Below are 20488 nucleotides of genomic sequence, written 5' to 3'. Positions count from 1 at the left end.
TCTTGAAGGATATCATATGCCATTTCCGCCGGAAAAGTTGAAAAGACTTTCAGTTAGGAGAAAAAGGAAGAAATACTTCTGCACTGGGGAAGTAACTAAATCATTTCACTCCTAAAGGTCTTTCTAGTTCCTAGATACTATAACATAGACATCATGCCCCAAGAGAGAGCACACGCCATCTACTTAAGGCCAGATTCCCAGGCAGCGTAATTACCGTACATTGTTCAGAATAAACAGCTGCTTTGAGATGTGAATGCAAAAATACTAATCCATCCAAAACGGAGACACATCCACAGGAGAGAAGCACTCTTGCTAGACTAGGTGCACTCTGAAAACACCCCATGTGCTTCGGGTCTTCTCGGGGCCACGGCCTGTGGCCAGTGTGGAAACGGTCAGGCTATGAACACAGATTAAAAATGGAATAAACAGCATCACATTAAACTTCAGCTTCTGCTTGGTCACCGACAACACATCTCTCTACCTAAGAAATGTGCGCATTTCGCCTTGAAATTTAAGTAGTTGTAACTGAATATATACATCTCATAATAGAGAAAACACAGCATTTTGATGGACGGGGTAGGTAGCTCAGTAGTAGACTGTAAGCACACGGACCTGTATTTAAAACTCAGAATGTAAAACCATCACAAAAAAACCAGGCATTCATCATCCAAGCATTTCTGTTCATTAAAACTCATTTGTTATCCACGGCAAATATCACACTCGGATGTCTAAAACTGAGAGCAACTTACTAAAAGTCATTCTTCTTCTCTCTGGACAGGAACGGTGGTTTGTACAGACAGGAGAAAGATTTATGTTTTCCTCAACAACTCTTTTTAATTTTTTTTTTAATGAATTCTAAAGAACTAAAGCAACTCCATTCATGAGTAAGTCCACTTCGGAGTGGCTCTCTCCCTTCCCTTCCCATCCCTTTCCTTTCTTTTGTCCAAACACCAGGACAGATAAAGGGACTGGAGAGGTAAAAAATTTCAGCGTTATAGATGCGGCACAGAATTCTCAGGAGCGGGGCTTGGGGAATCTTCTGCACTCACTGGAGCTGTTCTGAAGGCCCGAAGTTTCAGAGACCACCCGCTTAAAAGATCCAGGATCCCAGAGAGTAAACACCCCAACCATCCTATGCAAATATGATCACACATTCTCAGTTGCCTCCTAAAAGCCTTACTCAGCTTCCTAGTTCACTCCTGATCATGCTTACAACTGGGACTGGGCTGGGGTGTCTTATCTTTAAGTTTCAAGTAATTTGATCTTAGTTCCAATGACAACAGAGAATATGCAGAAAGAAGCACTCTTTTCTGTATACACATAACTTTAAAAATCTCCTCTATTATCTGAATGAGGGGTCTTACACAAGAACTCTGTAGGATTAAGCTCACATATGGCCAGCAGACCCTATGTTGGATATGATTACAGCCACACAACTAAATCTTAAACCCACATATTGTTCCTATTTAACTGACATATATGAACCTACTAATTTATTGGAAATGTGCAGCAAATTATTTCTTCCACCTCCCCCAACCCTCAAGAATGCACCCACAATAAGTGTTGCTGAAAAAGACACCCCTACACAGGATACTTGCATTCCCAGACGCTTGCCAATGCAGCTAAAACACATATTGTTATTTTAGTTCTTTGAATCCGTGCCCTGAAAATAAGTGTGGGGAGGGCAAGATTTAACCTTGGTTTCTAAAGAGATCAGCACGGAGACTATGCAAATTCCCTCAGTAATGACAGCCTAGGACCAATTAACAAGAGCACAATTCAGACAAAATTCTTAAGGCTATGTCATATAATAGAGTTCAGAAGGCCTAACAAACTCACAAGAAGACTGAGCGATGACCAGTGCACATTATCTCACCATGGAAAAAGTCTTTCAAAGCACCTCAAAACAGCAGAAAAAACCAAACCGAGTGGTTTGGTTTTGTTGCAAAGGGTAACCCCATGACTTCCGGGGGGGGGGGGGCTGAGACTCCTCAGGGGTGCAGAAGGTGTCTGGAGGGGCTAGTAGGGGAAGAGCCAAGAGTCTGAGTATCCGGACTTTCCTAGCTTTCAGCATCTACCTAAGACTTTTCTCTATCTCTGCAAAATGTCAGGCCACCACCTGCAGCCAGCTGCAAAGTTCGAAAGGGATGAAAAAGAAGATGGGGGGACTAGCCAGGGATGGACTCCACCGGAGGCGCCCCAAAGGCAGAACAGGCATAAGTGGGGGCTTTGATCGTCGACAAAGAAAATGAAAAAGAGACAAGAGGACTCCGCCTTTCCCACTGGGCTTGGCTCCTTTCAATAAAAAGGAAAGGCCGCCACCACCGCCTCTTCCCTCCTTTTCACCCTAGGCTAGTGAGCAGACCCTGAACTACATCCTCAAAGTCCCACTCGCTCTGGATGGCTCCGGAGTCGCAAACCCAGAGCCGGATACTCCAAGAGGCGCGGCCCGTGGCGTGTACCCCGACCCAGAGTCGGGATAGGAGCATCCCCTCCGCCTTCGGGAGCTGGGGCACTCCTCCTCCAGGCACCCACCCTCCCTTCCTCTTCCTCGAGCCCCGCATTCAGTACCGCCGCCCCCGGCCTGCCAGCCGCCGAGTATTTCAGTACTTCCACCCACCCCGAAAGAGAGCCCTTTGAAAACTTTGTGTGTGTGTCTAGGGCTTTGTCCACATCCTGGGCAGGGCCGGGTCACCCGGGTGGGCGCCTGAGGGTGTCCGGAATTTCACAATACACCGGGGGTAAGCCACCACGGAAATCCCACCCCTTGGACCCGCTTCTACAGCCGTGTGACACAGCGCTTCGGCTCCCAATTCCCATGCCCCGATCGCCCCCGGGGCGCGGGAGAACCGCGAGGAAACCCTCCGCAGCCGGCGCCTTCCTCCACGATCACCAGCCGAGCGGTGTGCGCGGGGAGAGGAAGGTAGCTGGGGAAAGCAGCGGCTCAAGCTACCCCTTTAAAGGGCGCCTCGCAGAGGGGTCCCTTTTTTCCTCCCACATCCCCGAAATAGGGGCGCGCCAAGGAGATCCACTGTTGCATCAGGTAGGCTCTGAGCCTGCCGGCTCCCCAAGCTCCCCTCCGCCCCAAACGCGCGCCCAAATGCATGCACACACCCACAGCCCCGGCAGCCACCACCCAGAGCCCCTTCATGGTCCCCGCAAGTCTCCACCCGCACGCGCCCCGAAGCGGAGCCCACCCGGCGCCCCGGGATCAGCGCGCTGGGGAAGCGAGGCCCCGGCACTCACACTCGGTCTCCCCACAGCCACGGCCATCGCGACTGCGGCTCGGGTTGCGCCCGACTGCTCTCCGCCGACACAGGCTGCTGCTGCTGCTGCTGCTGGCGCCCCGGTTCCCGCTGGCCTCCCCCGCGCCTCCCTCGCGGCTGCGCCCTGCTCGCGCCCGGCTCCCGCGCGCCTCCAGCCGCATCTGCTCGCCCGCGCCGCCCCGCCCGCTTTATTCCAGCAACATGGCCTCCCGCCTGGACGCGACCATTGGCTGCCCCGGGACGGGGGTGCAAGGAGCGCCCCGGCCCCGGCCAAGCGATCGAACGCAGTGGGCAGACCATCAGCCAGGTCAGCTGGTAGGATGAGGCTCTCTAGAATCAGCCACCGTCCCTCCTGTGACTTTCTTCCGTGCCACTAAGGCGTCCCGAGCCTGGGCGCTGCCTGCCTCCCCACCCGCTGCAACACATGCTGGAGTCCGCGTAAAAGCCTAGGCGCGGAGGTCCCAACCCCGGGCTGCCACGCGCTGCGCGGAGCCGGCACCTGGAGCTGCTATGGGGTGGGGCGGGCAGGCTAGGGCACTACTGGGCGCAGGGGCTGCATCTCGAGGAAAGTTGCCCTGGTGGCACGCCCTACCCGAAGGAACCCGCTTAGAAGGTGTGGTGGGCAACCCACTAGGGCCGAGCGTGCCCCACAAGCAAAGAATTGCTGGTCTGCTGGGCTTCCCATCGGAAAGGAGACTAAGCTAGCTGCTGGAAGCCGTCGCTGTGGCGTGTCGCCGGGCTGGGGACCGCTTTTGGAGAGGAAGAGGCTGTAGTAGTTGGTGCCGTGGACGAGCCAACCCCCGGCTGCTGGACACAGGAGAAAAACTCCGGTGCCCGCTGGAGAATTTAGGTCGTTGTGGGCTTGCTCCAGAGCGTTTTCCACGGTATCACTGGAGAGGTCACTGGTGCGCAGAGGTCAGCCGACGTCATTAGATCCCCGGAGACAGACCAGATGACCCAGGGACCGGAGGAGGCGTGCATGCTCAACCCTGGCTGCGGGGTGTGGGGCGAAGGCGAAGGCGCGAAGCGGGCGACAAGTGGGTGCGACTGAACAGCGTGTGGGACTGGGTAGCTCCTCCATCATCGGGAAGGATTCTTCCAACAGATGTTGGAGCATTGGTGTCTGGGTGGCAGGCGAAATGGTGGGGTCCTTGTGCATGCATCTGACCTAGGCTGTCTCACTGATGGGTGTTACGCGCTGTAGATTCCCACGGGACCTAGGACCACAAGAGGATAGCTACCTGAGTGAGTTGAGGACACCAGATGGGTTGAAGCACGGGGAAAAGAGGCACTGAAGGGCTGTGTTCAGCCCACGCGAACGCGCCCTCAAGGGAGCTAGGTCTATTAACAAACTGCCGGTTTGAACTGGGGCACCTCAGAGTCTGAACTGAGACTTCAAACATCCAAGTTTCTGGGATCCTTAAGTGTACTTCTCCTGTCCCACCCACGGTGGGCCGCAGGCTTCAGACGCGCCCTGCCCAGCCTTTGGCTGAGGATGAATGGCCCTGCATCGCTGATCGGATGCTGGGCTGCTCTGGTAGGTGAGTGAGGAGCACGAAGCCTCCCAGGCGAATCCCACCCTTGACGGATTGTGGCGGAGGAAGACTGAGGGGCTCGGACATAAGGCCTGCACTAACTTTGGCTTTGATCATTTGCTGTTCTATAGACAGCAAATCTTTTGAGAATGGGGACCTCATTTATGCCAAACACACACACCCTGTCAGGGTCGTAAGATGTCACGTGGGCGGGTGCTGTGCAAGAGCACTCAAAAACAAGAATTCCTCTCCCCTGTGACCCTAATCCAGTGCTTTCTTGCTCTTTGGTTGAGAGAGGGTAGCAGGGCAGGTGAATGAAAGGCTGATGTATAATTTCTTGTCCAAACTGAAAACTTTTTAGATTAAAAAGGGAGGCTAGTGCTGTCTATACCTTCAGATGACAAGAGGCAGGAACTATGACTTCCTGGGCACCCCAGCCATTGTTGCAGATGAACTAGGCAGTTGGGAGGTTGTCATAGTACACATGAACTCAAGGTAAGAGTGCACCTTTGTCTTCCGGCTTCTAGCCCACAACGTGCATGTTCTACAGAACCATCCTCTGAGCCAAACAACTGCCATCTTGGGGCCTTCAGCTGTACCTGTTTGCAGAAGATGGTCCCAGCTGTGCTTGTTGACTGTTTACACCCCCTCACAGAGGGGCAGTGAGGCTCAGGAACCTCACTGAGTATCCAGCCAGTCACTGCCACGTTTTCTGTGTACCTCTGCCTCAACTGCACTTGGCCTTCAGGAAGGGCTAGCGTGTATAGGCTGGACAGATTAGGAGAGAGGGGATCTATCGATTGGAAAGCCCTCATCCCTGCTGGGTGATGTCCGTTTTCGATGTGGCCTCTAGGAAGGGAGCACCTACCCTCCAGTAAGTAAACCGTTACCTGTGATCTAGGGAAGCCCAATAAATTCATTGGTTCCCAGAGTGAACTTTGGTAGAAGGGTGTCTCACTTTGCCTCTGGACCTTAGGAGGAAGGGGAGATGTTGCTAGTGTCTCCCCCTGGGAAGGAACTTAACATTGCAATAAAGCTGAATGATCAATAAATATGTACCTAGTCTATAAATGTTGAGTCACATTTGGATGGAGATGGAACCAGGGCTAAGGCTATGAACAATCATTATTGCATGGGCAGAATTCAGTACTTGATTCTGAGGGCAGTGAAGAGCCCAAGGGGTTAGTAATCATAGAAGTGACTTCCAATTTTCATTTTAGAAAAGATATGTAATGAATGTTTGACATTGTGACTGGTGTAGGATCGATTCTCCTTTTTAGTGGGACCCCTGATTATTTGGAGAGATTTTCAAGTGAATGTTACACCTTGATAGGAAGTCAAAGTCTCTTATAAAACATTCCTGAAGATAAAGCACCCATCAGACCCTTCATTTCATCCCCCTTAGAGCCCGTAAGTGATCACCTGATCTAAGTGTGGTGAGTACACACTGTTAAATTTGAATCTGGAGTTAAGTGACATAAGACAACTTATGCATTCTATAGTTTATTCTTATTTTTTAAGTAAGTTATCTAGATTGTTTCTGTAGCTTTCCATTTTCTTTTTTAAAAATCTAATGTAAGAGCACTTTGACCACAGTACAAGAAAGAGATACATTCAGAAAACACCAAGCATAATAAGAAACAAATCAGATACAATGAGAAAGACACAAAACAAATACACCAAGATGGACTGTGAAACAACCTAGTCTATGTAACAGTTCCAAGATACACAGGGCTACATAGTGAGACCCTGTCCAAAAAAAAAAAAAAAAAAAAAAAAAGCGTTAGAAATCATCACTACTTCCATTTAGAGAATAAAGTAATAGATCTGGACTCCTGCAATATTATGTTAAGATGTTCAATAAAACATTTAAATGCATGCAAATTAGAGAGGAAAACTTAAAACTTTATTCAAAGATGACATGAACTTATATAGAGGAAATCTTAAGGATATTAAGAATGTATAGGATACAAGATCAATACTCAAAAAGCAATTGTATTTGTACATGTTTGCAATGGACAATACAAAAATAGAATTTAGAAAACACTTTCATTTATATTCACAACAAAATGAATAAAGAACTTAGGAGAATGGTTTTAAAGACATGCAAAAATATTTCTGGAAACAAATTTTAATGAGATACTGGGAATTGAACCCTGGATCTTGCAGAGGGTTTGCCAGGCAAGCACTTCATAATAAGATAAATCCCATCCTCACCCCAATTTTTGAATCCAAATAAATAGAAAACAACGGAAACACATGAGGTGACAGACTCCCCACTGATCTATGGATTCAGCACAGTCCTTTTCAGCAACTCAACTAACCTGTTGGTAAAAACCGATGGTTCCATTCCACCATGACTATGGAAGTACTGAGACCCAAAACAGCCACAAGTTCCAAGACTCACACTCCGGATTTCAAACTTGACCACAAAACGGGAGCCAGAGTAGCACAGACACAAGATAGACCCATTAATAATGGGATAGAGTTAAGATCCAAAAAACAGATCTCTGCCAGCTATCAACTGATTTTCAACAAGGGTGGTATGACCATTCAATGGGGAAAGTGTAAACACCTAAGCAAATGGACATGCAAGAGAAACAGTAACTCAGTAACAGTTCACATCCACTGGGACAGCTATAACAACTCAAAGGCATGGTGGTGAATGCCTTTAATCCCAGCACTGCAGAAGCAGTGAGTTCCAGGACAGCCAGGGCTGTGTAGAGAGACCCTGCCTCAAAAATACAAAACAAACAAAACACCCTCAGGCTCTGATAATAGTGTGTTGGCGAAGATTGAGAAAACCTAGAAACCTCATATACTGTTCCTAGGGATGATGTTGCAGCCATGGTGATGGGCAGTTTGACAGATAGTTAAGCACAGTTATGCTATGACCTAGAAATGTCTAGATACCCAAGAGAAATGAAAACGCATCCACCCAGCAGTGGGTACAATGACATTCATAGGGTTCAACACTATAGCCAAACAGTGGAAATAACCCCGTCAACTGATGAACACATAATATACGTTATATCCATACAGTGGAGTATTTATTTTTCCATGAAAGGGGTAAGTACTGATACATGGTACATGAATGGATCATTCAGACATTATGCTATGTGAAAGGGGAAAGTCTCAAAAGAGCACTCATGGTATGACTCCACTTATATGTCTGGATCTAGAGACAGACAGCTCATTGTTAGGGAGGAGGAGGCAGGGGAGACCACTAAGAGGCATGGGATTTGTTTCTGAGGTGATGATACTCTGGAACTCATTCGGATGCATAAAGTTAACCACTACCCAGCTCTGCGGCCACCATCAGGATACTTGGTCTTTTAAGTTTTAGCCATCCCTGGAGGTGTGCGCTGTTCCCTTGGATGGCTTTAATTTACATTTCCTTCATCCCTGAGGATGTTCAGCATCTGTTTGCCAACCATACACTTTCTTGGATGATGTATCCCTTGCATCTCATTGGGTTGTTTGTTTGGTTGGTTGGTTGGTTGGTTGGGTTTTGTTTGGTTGTTGGAGACAATGTTTCACCTTGACAGATCTACAACTCACTAATCAGGCCAGACTGGCCTTGAACTTGTGAAAAATCTTCCTCCCTCTGACTCAAATGCTGAGATTGTAATCATGTGCTGCCATGATTGGCTCTCCTGGGGGTTTTTAATTGAGTTTCCCGTTGTTTTGCATTCAATCCAGTTGGCTGCACCTTAGGCAGCTGCTGTCCAGACCCACAACTACAACCCAGCAGCTACCAGCCGAGGCTTGACTGGAAGGGCCACGGCCAGGTGGGAATTCTGTTCCCTCAGGCCCTGGCTCTATTGTGGCCGCTAAAGGAAGCTATCTAAACCTCTCTCTCTCTGTAGAACTCAGGATTCTAAGGTTGCGGTGAAGTTCTGCTAGCTCACAGAGGCTGGACAGTAAGTAGCTGACCATCTCTCTTTGCTTGCATCTCCCGAAAAAAGGGCCGTCCTTCTGCTCAGCCTGACTAAAGAATTCTCACCACGCTTAGCTCCTCCTCACCACTTCTCTCAGCTAGTTGCTAACTCAGCCTCCTGACCCCAGGTTAGTTTTATTTAATCAAACAAATGTATCACATCTTTGCATGGTTAACAAAGGCAGCAGAAACAAATGTAACACACCTTTCTACAGTCCACAACAGTTTCCTGTAAGCTTTGAGAATCATCATCGGTGCTGGATACAGGCCCTCTACAGGTGTGTCCTTTACAAGTACTTACTCTGGCCAAGGCTTTTCTTAATAGTCAAAAGCCCAGATTTTTTTTTTAATGTGACTTTTTTGGTTTATGGATTATGCTTTGGTTTTGGTTCTGTCCTTAAAGAGTCTTTGCCACATTTATTGCTATTTTCTAGAACTTTCCTAGTCTTCAGGATTTTTATGTCGGTTTGGTTATTGTTGTTTATTTGTTGAGACTAGCCTGGAACTCGAAAACCTCCTGCCTCCACCTCCTGTCTGCTGTGATTACAGGTGTGTTCCACCACGCCCGCCGTATTTCCTGTTAAGTTTTATGTCTAGGGTTGAGGGGTGGCTCAGCAGATAAAAACACCTGCCGCCAAGCCTGCCCAGCTGAAGTTTGTCCCTCAGCACTCATGTAGGGGGGAGAACCAGCTCCTGCAGGTTGACTTCTGATTTCCTCATGAGGGCTGTAGTGCACACACACAAAATCAACAGATAAATGTAAAATGTAAGTCTCTTTTTTGAGGGCTGTCTGGCTAGCCAGTCACGACAGTCAGTGTGCTTGAGGCTCAGTGAGAGACCCTGCCTGAGAGAAGTCGATATCAACCTCTGGCCTCCACAGGTGCACACAGTCACAGTACCCATGCGCACACCATACACCATGTACAGACACGCAAAATTGTTTAGCTGGGGATTTAGCTCATTAGTAGAACAATTTCCTAGCATACGTGAGTCCCAGGGTTCAATCCACAGCACTGCAAAAATAAAACAAATAGATAAACACAAGTAAAAATTATTTAAAACTCACTGTCGAGGTGTGCTTGGCTATGTTAGATTAATTCTCAGACTGCTTCTATGGCTTTTATTCTCTATGAAAATCAGGACTGGATCGCTCTTCTCAATCTTCTCATGTCTTAGTTTTCCCAAAGCTGACTAATACTGATCCCCTAATCCCTTAGGTGGAATCTTTTTTGGATAATTCACTTAGGCCCGGACATTTTACCTCATTTAAAGCAATTGGTTGCTTGCTTACAGTATTGGACTTCAGTGGCCTGTTAGCCAGGTTTATCATGACATTTGTCATGACATCCTCAGAGGTTTGCCTCTTCACTCGACCCCATTGGCATTCCATCATTAGCATCTAACTTGACTTTCACCCTCGGTCACCCTCTCAAGGCAAGTATGACTTGAAAAAGAAAAGGCAAAACTGCAAAGCTTCTTTGCATTCTTTTTAAAGGTAAAAATGATCTAACCCTATAAGGAAGTTTCTGGCATTCTGTGGGTTTGTGCTGCTCTTTAGTGCATGTGCTTTAAAATCTGTTCTCATAAAGAATTGCACTGTGACGCAGCAGCACACTCCCTGGGGTCTGATGACAGCCTGCTGACCACTGTCCCTGGGGTCTGATGACACAGTCTGCTGGCCACTGTCCCTGGCAGCCAGCCCTTGAGCTGGATCAGTGACCCCTTAGCTCTGTCATCTCTCATTCCTTGAGAATTCCTCTCTTGCTGGGACCGGTAGTCACAGGATTATTTATTGTGGGCCTAGAAACTTTACATCATTAATCTCCGTGAATACTAAATATTGCTTCTAAATTAAGGTAACCATACATAGCTGTACATTTGGACAGAAATCACTTCAGTCTCACTTTGTCTCTTATTCATTACAATAATCCATGGTTCTGGCCTCATCAATGTCACCAGACGATGAGCTCTGAGGCATGGGGCCACTCTGTAATCTCGTCTCTGCTATCGATGGCCTGTTCCTCTGGTTGAGTAGTAGAAAATGTCCTCTAGTTAGTTCACTCATGACTCTGGCTCCTTAATCTACCAATACCTGTGGATTATGTTTGTACTTTGTTTATTTCTCCAAATTCATTGTCTTTTGCATTAATTCTACCCCCCCCCAATCTTAGATTCCTGTTATTATCAACATTTCAAGTCTCCTTTTTCCATCCTATTAGCCTTTCCTGGACCACCAGAAGCAGACATTGGCTGGTTGGGATGAGGAATTTTGACAGATTGTGCCTCATATATTATTACCATACCCTGTAATCTCAGCACTTGGGGTATAGAGACCAAATCATCAGGAGTTCAAGACCAGCATATGCTACATGAGAGAGAGAAGAGGATTAAAATGGGACCTGATGTGTGTATGTATAGATAGATAGATAGATAGATAGATAGATAGATAGATAGATAGATAGATAGATAGATAGAGATAGAGATAGATAGCTATAGAGATAGATAGATAGATAGATAGATAGATAGATAGATAGATAGATAGATAGATAGATAGATAGATAGACAGACATAGTCCCAGTACTTAGGAGGTTGAGTGGGGAGGTTGTATTGTGAATTCAAAATCAGCCTATGTAGTGAAATCCTGTCAACAAAACCATAGCAACAATAGTAATGGTTTGCTTGGAATTTCTACTTGCTGGATTCACTGGAAACCTAAATGAGGGAGGACTGTCTAGATCAGGTAGACTTATGGGTATGTCTGGAGGGATTTGTTTGGATTATTGATGTAGGAAGACCTAGCCCATTGTGGGCAGCACCATTCCCTAGGCAGGGGCTCCTGAACAATGAAAACAAGGGAAAATTAGATGCAAGAAGCAGGAAGCATCACACATTTCTCTGTGCTCTTGGCTGTGGGTGTGATATGACAGTGACTTGAGTCCCTGCCTGTGACTTCCCTCAATAAAGGACGGTCACCTGGAATGATAAGCCAAATAAATCCTTTCTCCCCTAAGATGATTTTGGACAGAGTGTTTGCCATAGCAACAAAAGTTCACGTAGGACCATGGGAAGAAAACTAAAGATGCGAACCACAGACTAGGAATAAGAAATACCTGAACCACCTGTAAAGACAAAATCAATGGGCAAAATATGTGAACACACACATCATAAAAATGATACATGCTTGGCCAAAAGCACATGAAATGAAGGTCAGTATCAGTAGTCTTGGTGGAAATGGAAAATTAGAAAGACTGGCCATGTCCGCTGTTCCTGAGAATGCAATGTGGCCCTGGTGTGTTATTGGTGAGAATATAAAGTGTATCACGCCTTGGAACACAGCTTGGCAACTTCTTATAAAATTAAAAATATACTTCCATATGACTCAACAATTGTACTCAAAGGTAATTATATAAGAGAAAGAAAAGCTTGTTTCTACAAAAAAAAAACACATCAAAATGATAGCATTATTCATAATAGTATTCATAACAGCCAAACAATGGAACAGCTGGAGTTCCTCGGGAGGTGGTGGATAAACAAGTTGTGTAGCTATTCCCAGCCGAACTCAGCAATGAAACTCATCTATGGATTTCTGTAAAATGTGGATAAATCTCAAAATATAGAGTATGTTCCTGCTCATAGGAAATTTTAAGAAACAGAAAACTAATCTATAGAAGCAGAAAGCAAACAGTGGTCTTGGGTAGGGGACTGACTTGCAAAGAGCCCCCAACTAGGTCCTTGAGAATGTACTGAGTCAGCATGGTAGTGAATATGTGATGAGTGAATCCCACAAACACATTTATCTTAAAAATGGGTATGGAATATTGTATACAAGTTATATAAAATAAAAAATTGTAGGTACAATTTGTGTTTTTTTTTTTAATTGCTCTACTGGTGTTTGGTTTGTTTGCTTGTTTTCTTGGGATGAGGGAGGTTTTATGTACACCAGGCTGGCCTAAGATTTCCTCTCTAACTAGGGATGACCTGAGCCTCCTGTTCTATCTCCCAAGTGCTGAGATCACAAGTGTGTGCCATCACACCCAGATGCCCAGCCCCTGTGTGTACCAGGCAAGCACTCTACCAACTAAGCTGAATCCTCACCCTGTAGGTGGACTTTTCTGTCCTGCCTGCCAGCTCCCAAATAACCACACAGAGACTTGTTATTAATTATAACTGATCGGCGGATAGCTCAGGCTTGTTGCTAACTGGTTCTTACAGCTTACATTAACCCATATTTCTTATCTATGCTCTACCATATAGCTTGGTGCCTTTTTTCAATATGGGATATGCATCTTGCTTCTCCCTGCATCTCCTCATGAATGCCCCCTCCTCATTCCAACGTTCTCAGTCTGGCTCCCCTGCCTAACCATTAGCCAGTTAGCTCTTTATTAACCCAATATGAGTAACACATCCTCACAGTGTACAGAAGGATTATCCCCAGCACCAGCTCTAGTGTTGTTCTGTTATAGCAAAACCTCTGAGAGGCATTATCTTTCTTTAGAAATCACAGACCATCAAATTTTGTTTATATTTCTTGAAAGAAGAGACAAGAAGAGTGCAGGGAAGAGAGGAGCAATACTACCAAAAAATCTAGGACTCAAGGGCAAGTGCATTAGAGCCATCACCCAGTTCCTATCACTGTTCTGTGTCACTCACATATTCATGAAGTTTTTAGGAGTTTCACTCAGCAAGTCTAAGAGAATCACGTGTGTGACTAAAACACCAGTAAACATTGGGAGTATGTCAGGGAGAATCTTTAGCTATGTAAACAGCTGGGCAAGCAAACCCAACTAATTTTTTGGGGGTGGAGGGGAGCATCTCATGATGTAACCTAAGTTGCACTCAACCTCAAAACTCCTGCCTCAGCCTCCTGAGTGCTGAATTACAGATGTGTCTCCACGCCTGGCCTACCTTTGTTCTTGCTGAACATACATCCAGTAATGTTGTGTATATGTGTGTATCTGTATAAAATATATATTATGAATGAGCATGTGTATAAGATGTACATAGTGTTATTATGTTATTATTGCTGCTGTTTATGTGGCTTTGGTCTTGGCATTCTTTTTCTTTCTTTCTTTCTTTCTTTTTTTTTTTTTTGAGACAGGGTTTCTCTGTGTAGCGTTGAGCCTTTCCTGAATCTCGCTCTGTAGACCAGGCTGGCCTTGAACTCACAGAGATCCGCCTGCCTCTGCCTCCCGAGTGCTGGGATTAAAAGCGTGTGCCACCACCACCCGGCAGCATTCTTTCTCTTTCTTTCTGATGCCACTGCCAATGGCCAGCCAGGGATGCTCCACTTTGAAGCCCTAGTCCCATTCCAAACCAAAGCCTCCCTACTTCCCCTTAGCCCAACAAAAATTGCTGGAGCTAAAAAATAATAATAGTAGTAGTAAGACTACCACCAGTGGGGCATATAAGACAAGTAGACAAGATGCACAGTTAGAACATAAACCTACTGAGACTCAAAATACATGTTCTAGTCATGTCATAATAAGCACTTAACAACAACGGCCTCTTAGAACCCATGTAAGACACTGTGTACCCTGTGCCATCCTTCCTGTACAAAAGGGACACAAGGAATCTTCTATGGGATACTGTCTTTCAGGTACACAGGAAGCTTGGAATAGCCTTTGCCTCAGTGAAGGGTGCGCAGGCAAGTCTGAGGCAAGACGAAGACACTTCAGGTGCCTCCGCCGTCTCCATTTCACCCGGAGGCACTTGGAAAACTGACCATTTTCTCCAGGGGTGGCCCTGGTGGGCTAAGCATGGTTCTGTTCTTTTGATAGTGGCTTGTTTAGGGATGTCTACGTGACCTAGGTCAGTGAAACAAGAAGAGAGGGCTTGCTGTATGCCCCTGGGATATGCTTTCACCACTTGACAGATTCCAGGGAAATCATGTTCTCCTGTCTTCTATGGAGTCCAACCAAGGGTGCATGAAGCCCAGTTTGTTTCCATTTTACAAAAAGGAACCAGCCTTTGACTGGAGCCATACCATACATTAGAGAGCAGAGGAGAAGCCGGGCGGTGGTGGCACACTCCTTTAATCCCAGCACTCGGGAGGCAGAGCCAGGCAGATCTCTGTGAGTTCAAGGCCAGCCTGGGCTACAGAGTGAGTTCCAGGACAGGCGCAAAGCTACACAGAGAAACCCTGACTCAAAACAAAAATAAAAACAACAACAACAACAACAAAAAGACTAAAGAGAGCAGAGGAGAAAAGAGAATCGGCCTCTTCACGATGCTGTCAGCCTCCATATCAAAACTATCGTCCCTACCTTTCATAACTGAGTGAATACACTCTCCTGCCACTTAAGCCATGGCTAGGCTTCAAGTTTCTACTATTTGCAGCTAAAACCACTGAAGCAGAAGTTTTTATGTACCCTCTGTAGCGCGCACACACACACACACACACACACACGTGTGTGTGTGTGTGTGTGTGTGTGTGCGCGTGTGCGTGTGCGCGTGTGTGTGTGTGTGTGTGTGTGTGTGTGTGTTTGCCACAGCCCATGTGTGGCAGTCAGAGGACAAGGTCCAGGAGTGAGTTTTCTCCTGTCATCTTGTTGAGGCAGGGTCTCTCTGCATTTGGCAGCATATTCCAGTTTAGCTGGCCCATGAGCTTCAGGGTGATTCTCTTGTTTCCACATCTCATCTCTTCAGGAGTTCTGGGATTATAGATGTGCTTACTGCAACCAGCTTTTTCCGTGAGTTCTGGGGATTACGCTCAGGTTATCAGGGTTGCACTGCAAATGCTTTTATCTAATGAACCATCTCCCCAGCCCTGCTTTTCTTTTACAATCCTGTGAATGTATGCGGGTGGCTGGGTGGCTGGGTGGCTAGAGATAGATGATAGATAGATAGATAGATAGATAGATAGATAGATAGATAGATAGATAGATAGATAGATGATAGATAGATAGATAGATAGATAGATAGATAGATAGATAGATAGATAGATAATTAGAAGTGTGTACTGTGTTTTAGGTACTGGAAAACACAAACTATTCAGGGGGGAAATGCCTTTAATTAAAAAAAAAAAAGCCCAAAAGATGTGGTTTCTAAAAAGAGGGACTCCACTGCTATTGGATTTACCCTTACAGAGTTAACATAGATTGACCTATGCGAAGCTGGCTTTTATGTAGGTCAAAGAGATGAAATATCAGCCAATTCACAATACAAAGAACTAAGCAGGGGCCACTGTGGGAGTGGAGGAAGCCCTGAGTGCGTGAGGTCATGAACGAATGTGTGTGGTTGACATGAGTCCAGAGAAACAGCAAAGCCTTCCTCCTGGGGTGAGCTTCAGAGAAGACAGAAAATCCTTCCTCCGGGTCCAAATGTGGGTACTGATAGATAGTGTGTGCAGAAAATGTCCACTTTAGCTTTCTTCCCTCAGATCTTTACAGCCTGAAGACCATTCCCCTACAGAGACTGCTCCTTCTGAGATTAGCTAATGTCATGATCCAGCTGTATACAGTAACTCTGCCTCCTCATTTATGCATACGCAATAACCCTGCCTTCTTATTCAGCTGTATATAATAACTCTGCCTCCTTGTTTATCTCTGTGTAATAACCCCACTTCCTCCTTCAGCAGCATGCAATAACTTCTCCTCTCTTCAACTCTGGATGATAAACACTCTGTAGAGACGAGGTGCTGTGGTTTCTCCATCAGACAGCCCAGGGCACCTGAACCCACTGCATCCGCATGGCATATTTCTGTCTTTTCTTCACTCCCTCATTGCTCTGAGTCAGGCCAAGTCCCTGGAGTCACACAAAGACTCAGTAGTCAACATAACTATGTCTTCCCTGCCAGGGTCTTGGGATAGCCAGGCCACTGCGGAACTTTTTCCTGGGGCTTTCTCCATACACTGTTTCATCACTTCTGCCCTGGATCACAGGGAATCCACAAACACAAGAGCCAGATGTGTAGATCCTTATACCCCACTGTGTATTTGTAGTGCTGTGTGTTCTGTCAGTCCCTCTAGCAGCCATTCTATGCTTCCTTCTGACGACAGACACAAAACCTGTATCTTCCCACCTTGAGCATCCTTACGTCCCTACATGTACAAAATGATACTTTTGTTTATAGCCTTCAGCATTCCTCCTCTTTCCCAAAAATGTGGCCCCAAGACCCCGCCTTCTCCATCATCATATGTTGGATCAGCAGCTAAAGAAAGCAAGAAGATCGCATGTATTATAGAGCACCAGGTAGCTACAGCTGCGTAACAAATTTCCCCCAAAATGTAGCGGCTTAAAACAAACATTATGGGTGGGTTAGAAGCAGCTGACCCAGGGGGCTTGGCTCAGGATGTCTTGGAGGTAACTGTTATGTTGTCTGGGACAGCAGTCACCTGAAGGCTTGGCAGCACGTATCTAGGAAGGTGGAACTGGCTGCTGCTGTGCTGAGGAGCCAGGTTTTTTTTGTTCATTTTGTTGTTGTTGTTGTTGTTGTTGTTGTCTAGTTTTCACCTCGAGGCTACTGTCCTCATGATCTGGCAGTTGACTTTCTTTCTTTCTTTCTTTCTTTCTTTCTTTCTTTCTTTCTTTCTTTCTTTCTTTCTTTTTTCTTTTTAGCTTTGCGCCTTTCCTGGAACTCACTTGGTAGCCCAGGCTGGCCTCGAACTCACAGAGATCCACCTGGCTCTGCCTCCCGAGTGCTGGGATTAAAGGCGTGCGCCACCACCGCCCGGCTGGCAGTTGACTTTCTTAAGACAAATGCTTGAAGATGAAGCAAAAGCAAGGTGAGAACCCTGAGGTATGTTATGGGCTAGCCTTGGAAACCACCTCCTGCCTTTCTACAGTGTCCTGATGCTTATTGCATCAACTCTAATCTGTATAGGAGGTGATTAGAAAAAGGTGTGGGTGCCACAAGGAACGACTCACTTGGCACCATCTCGACCAGCACAGAGAGCCATTATGGTCTCCATTTCACAGATGGGAAACATCATGGCATCCATAAGAAGGTGGGACAGAGTGACAGGAAATGATGCACTTTGACTATTAAGTCCGGCCCTAATACTGTGTCTCCTCCTCTGGTGTCGTGGCATACTATAGATCGTGGCTTTGAATTGTTATGTTACTGTTAAATGAATATTTGAATTTTTGACTATCCATGTGTGGTAGTCATTTTCACTTGTCACCCTGACACAACTTAGAGACCACCTGGGAAGAGAGAGTCTCAATGAGAACTCATCTACACTGAGTTGGTCTATGGGCATGTCTCTGGGGGATTGTCTTAATTACGTTAACCAAAGCGGGAAGACAAATCCCACTATGAGTGGCAGCATTCCCTAGGCTGGGGGTCCTGGGCTGCATAAAGTGGAGCTAAGCACAAGCCTCAAGCAAGACGCAGCAAGCCAGCATGCAGGTATTTCTCTTTCTGCTTCACTACGGACGTAACCATAGTGACGTAACCAGCTGTTTTTAGTGCTTGATGCCTTGACGCCACTGCAGTGATGGGCTGTAACCTGAAAACTGTGAGCTAAAGTAAACCCTGTCTCCCCAGATTGTTTTTGTCACAGCAGCAGGAACGGAACTAGACCACCAAGGTTGGTCCTCACTCACCGCACTTGCAGTCAGTGGAGGCTTTAGAAGCCCAGTGGACGTCGTCTGGGATTAGGAGGTTGTGGGACCCTGGTCTCTTCCTTCTGATCTTTCTTTTGCTTTTCGACACCTCTTTATCCACCACATGTCCCAGTCACAATAAGCTGCTCACCGAAGGCCTAAAAGCAATGGAGCCAGCCAACCCCGGCCTAAAATCTCCAAAACTGTCTAGGAATTCCTTATAAGTTGATTACGTCGGGTTTTGGTTACAGTGGTGCGAAGTGCCTAGCACAAACACTGTGCGTATGTTAGACATCTATGAAATAGTGATCCTGAAGGCCACAGGAAGCACCAATTGGCAAAAGGCACTCACAGTGGGAAGGTGTGGCTGTCTCCATTAGTGGGAGGCGTGGTTGCTGGGGGGCTAACATGGCATGCACTTCTATGATCAATTATATTATGCACATTCAATATTATAGTTTCAGCAAAAGACACCTGTACAAAAAAGGAATAATTAAAAGTACCAGACAAATGACTGACTGAATCAAACAGGCCCTCAAAGACAGGGTTGGGGAAGTGAACTGAGGTTTAACTCACCAATCATTTTTAGACTTAATCCACAGTAGATTCCCAAATCTGATCCGCTCATACCGCTCCCCTTCCCCCTCCCTCTCTCCTCCCTCCTCCCTCTGGTTTTTCTTTCATCATTCTTCCCAATCAGGTCAAGTACCCCAACCAGAAAGGACCTGAATTTAAGTGTGTAGTGAACTCTGTCTTTGCTTACAACAGCAGGGTGTATATTGCTCCTGAGTTTAAATTTGGTTTTGTTTAAATAAATTGCATACGTATGCAATGTTAAAAAAACATGCACACTTATTTATTTATAAGTATCTGAGAATCTTTATTCTAAACTAACAGAAAAGCACATGTAAATAAGGGTCTATTTTCTTCCAAGACAGTGAATATTTTTATAGTATTATAGTGATACTAAAAATAGCACTTTAAAAAAATTTTTTTCAAGACAGGGTTTCTCTGTGTAGCCTTGGCTGTCCTGGAACAGAGATCCTCCTGCCTCTGCCTCCTGAGTGCAGGCATTAAAGGCATGTACCACCACCGCCTGGTGCACTTTCCTATATTACTTTTATATTGTTGAAAATCTTTAAAGAACACTGCTTTTAACTTTTTAAATCTTTAGTCTGAATGGAAGAGTGACTCATAAATATAATCGGGGAGAGGCAGGTATGGTGATATTTTATTTGTGCTCTAACAAATAAAGCTTGCCTGAAAATCAGAAGGAGGAGCTAGCCTCTGGTTAACCATAGAGGTCTGTAGGTCTGTACAGACAGACAGGAAGTGATAGAGCTGGGCGCAGAGAGGAAGTGATAAGATGGGTTGGAGAGAGGTGCTCGCTCTCTTTTGGCGGAGGATTTCCGTAGGAGTAAGAACTAGTGGCTTGCTACTGTCTCTCTGATCTTTCAGTTTTTACCCCAATATCTGGCTCTGGGTTTTTAATTAAAAAGCCCATTACAGATTTGTGTTACAGGCAGGATTAGGTACAGTGGAAGCCTTTAGAAGTGTAGGGCCCACCACTAGAGGGGACCATGTTTAGGGATATATTTGATCCAGTTCCATTCAGGATGAGCAATTTCTTGGTGTTTTAGTCACTGTTCTGCTGCTGTGAAGAGACACCATGACCAAGGCGACTCTTACAGAAGCCAGCATATTTAATTGGGGCTGGCTTACAGCTTCAGAGGCTCAGTTCATTATCATCAGGTCGGGGAGCATGGCGGGCATGGCAGGCAGGTGCTGGAGAAGCAGTAGGAAGCTACATTTGGTCCACAGGCTAAGAGAAAGAAAAAGAAAAACACTGGGCTGGCTGTGAGCTTTTGAAAACCTCAAAGCCCACCCCCAGGGACACACTTCCTCCAAAAGGCCACACCTCCTAATTCTTTTAATGCTATCAAAAAGTTCTATTCCCCAGTGACTAAACATTCAAATATACGAGCCTATGGGGGCCATTCTTATTCAAACCACCACACTAAACTAGTGTACTGAGCATCACACTAGGTGAAGCCCACTCCTTTGAAATGGGACTCTTCGGTCAGTTGGCCAGGGAACCTAAACTCGGCCACTGTGCCTTGGGCTTCCAAAGGCATCCCACTTACCTGTCTGGAGCCTAAACCAGAGAAAGTATGAGAACAGAGACAGGAGTATCCACCAGA

The 20488-nt window shown here is 46.0% G+C and overlaps 1 protein-coding gene across 5 annotated transcripts in view; it reads right to left on the bottom strand.

Moving 5' to 3' along the window:
• Window positions 1–3442, bottom strand: part of Septin11 (septin 11) — an 88140-nt gene extending 84698 nt beyond the window's left edge. For 3 of the 5 annotated variants that reach the window (XR_013043024.1, XR_013043025.1, XM_076546652.1), the window contains exon 1: window positions 3247–3442. Coding sequence is in view for 3 of the 5 variants with exons in the window: in XM_076546652.1 (XP_076402767.1) it covers window positions 3247–3273 (27 nt within the window). In the remaining 2 variants the exon portion in view is untranslated. The remainder of the gene's footprint in view (window positions 1–3246) is intronic. The other 2 variants (XM_076546654.1, XM_076546653.1) reach the window with 1 other exon arrangement.
• Between the last annotated feature and the right edge of the window lie 17046 nt (window positions 3443–20488).

This window comes from Peromyscus maniculatus, chromosome 10 (genome assembly GCF_049852395.1).
Source record: "Peromyscus maniculatus bairdii isolate BWxNUB_F1_BW_parent chromosome 10, HU_Pman_BW_mat_3.1, whole genome shotgun sequence".
Lineage (NCBI taxonomy): Eukaryota > Metazoa > Chordata > Mammalia > Rodentia > Cricetidae > Peromyscus > Peromyscus maniculatus.
This window is presented reverse-complemented; position numbering and strand designations above follow the sequence as displayed.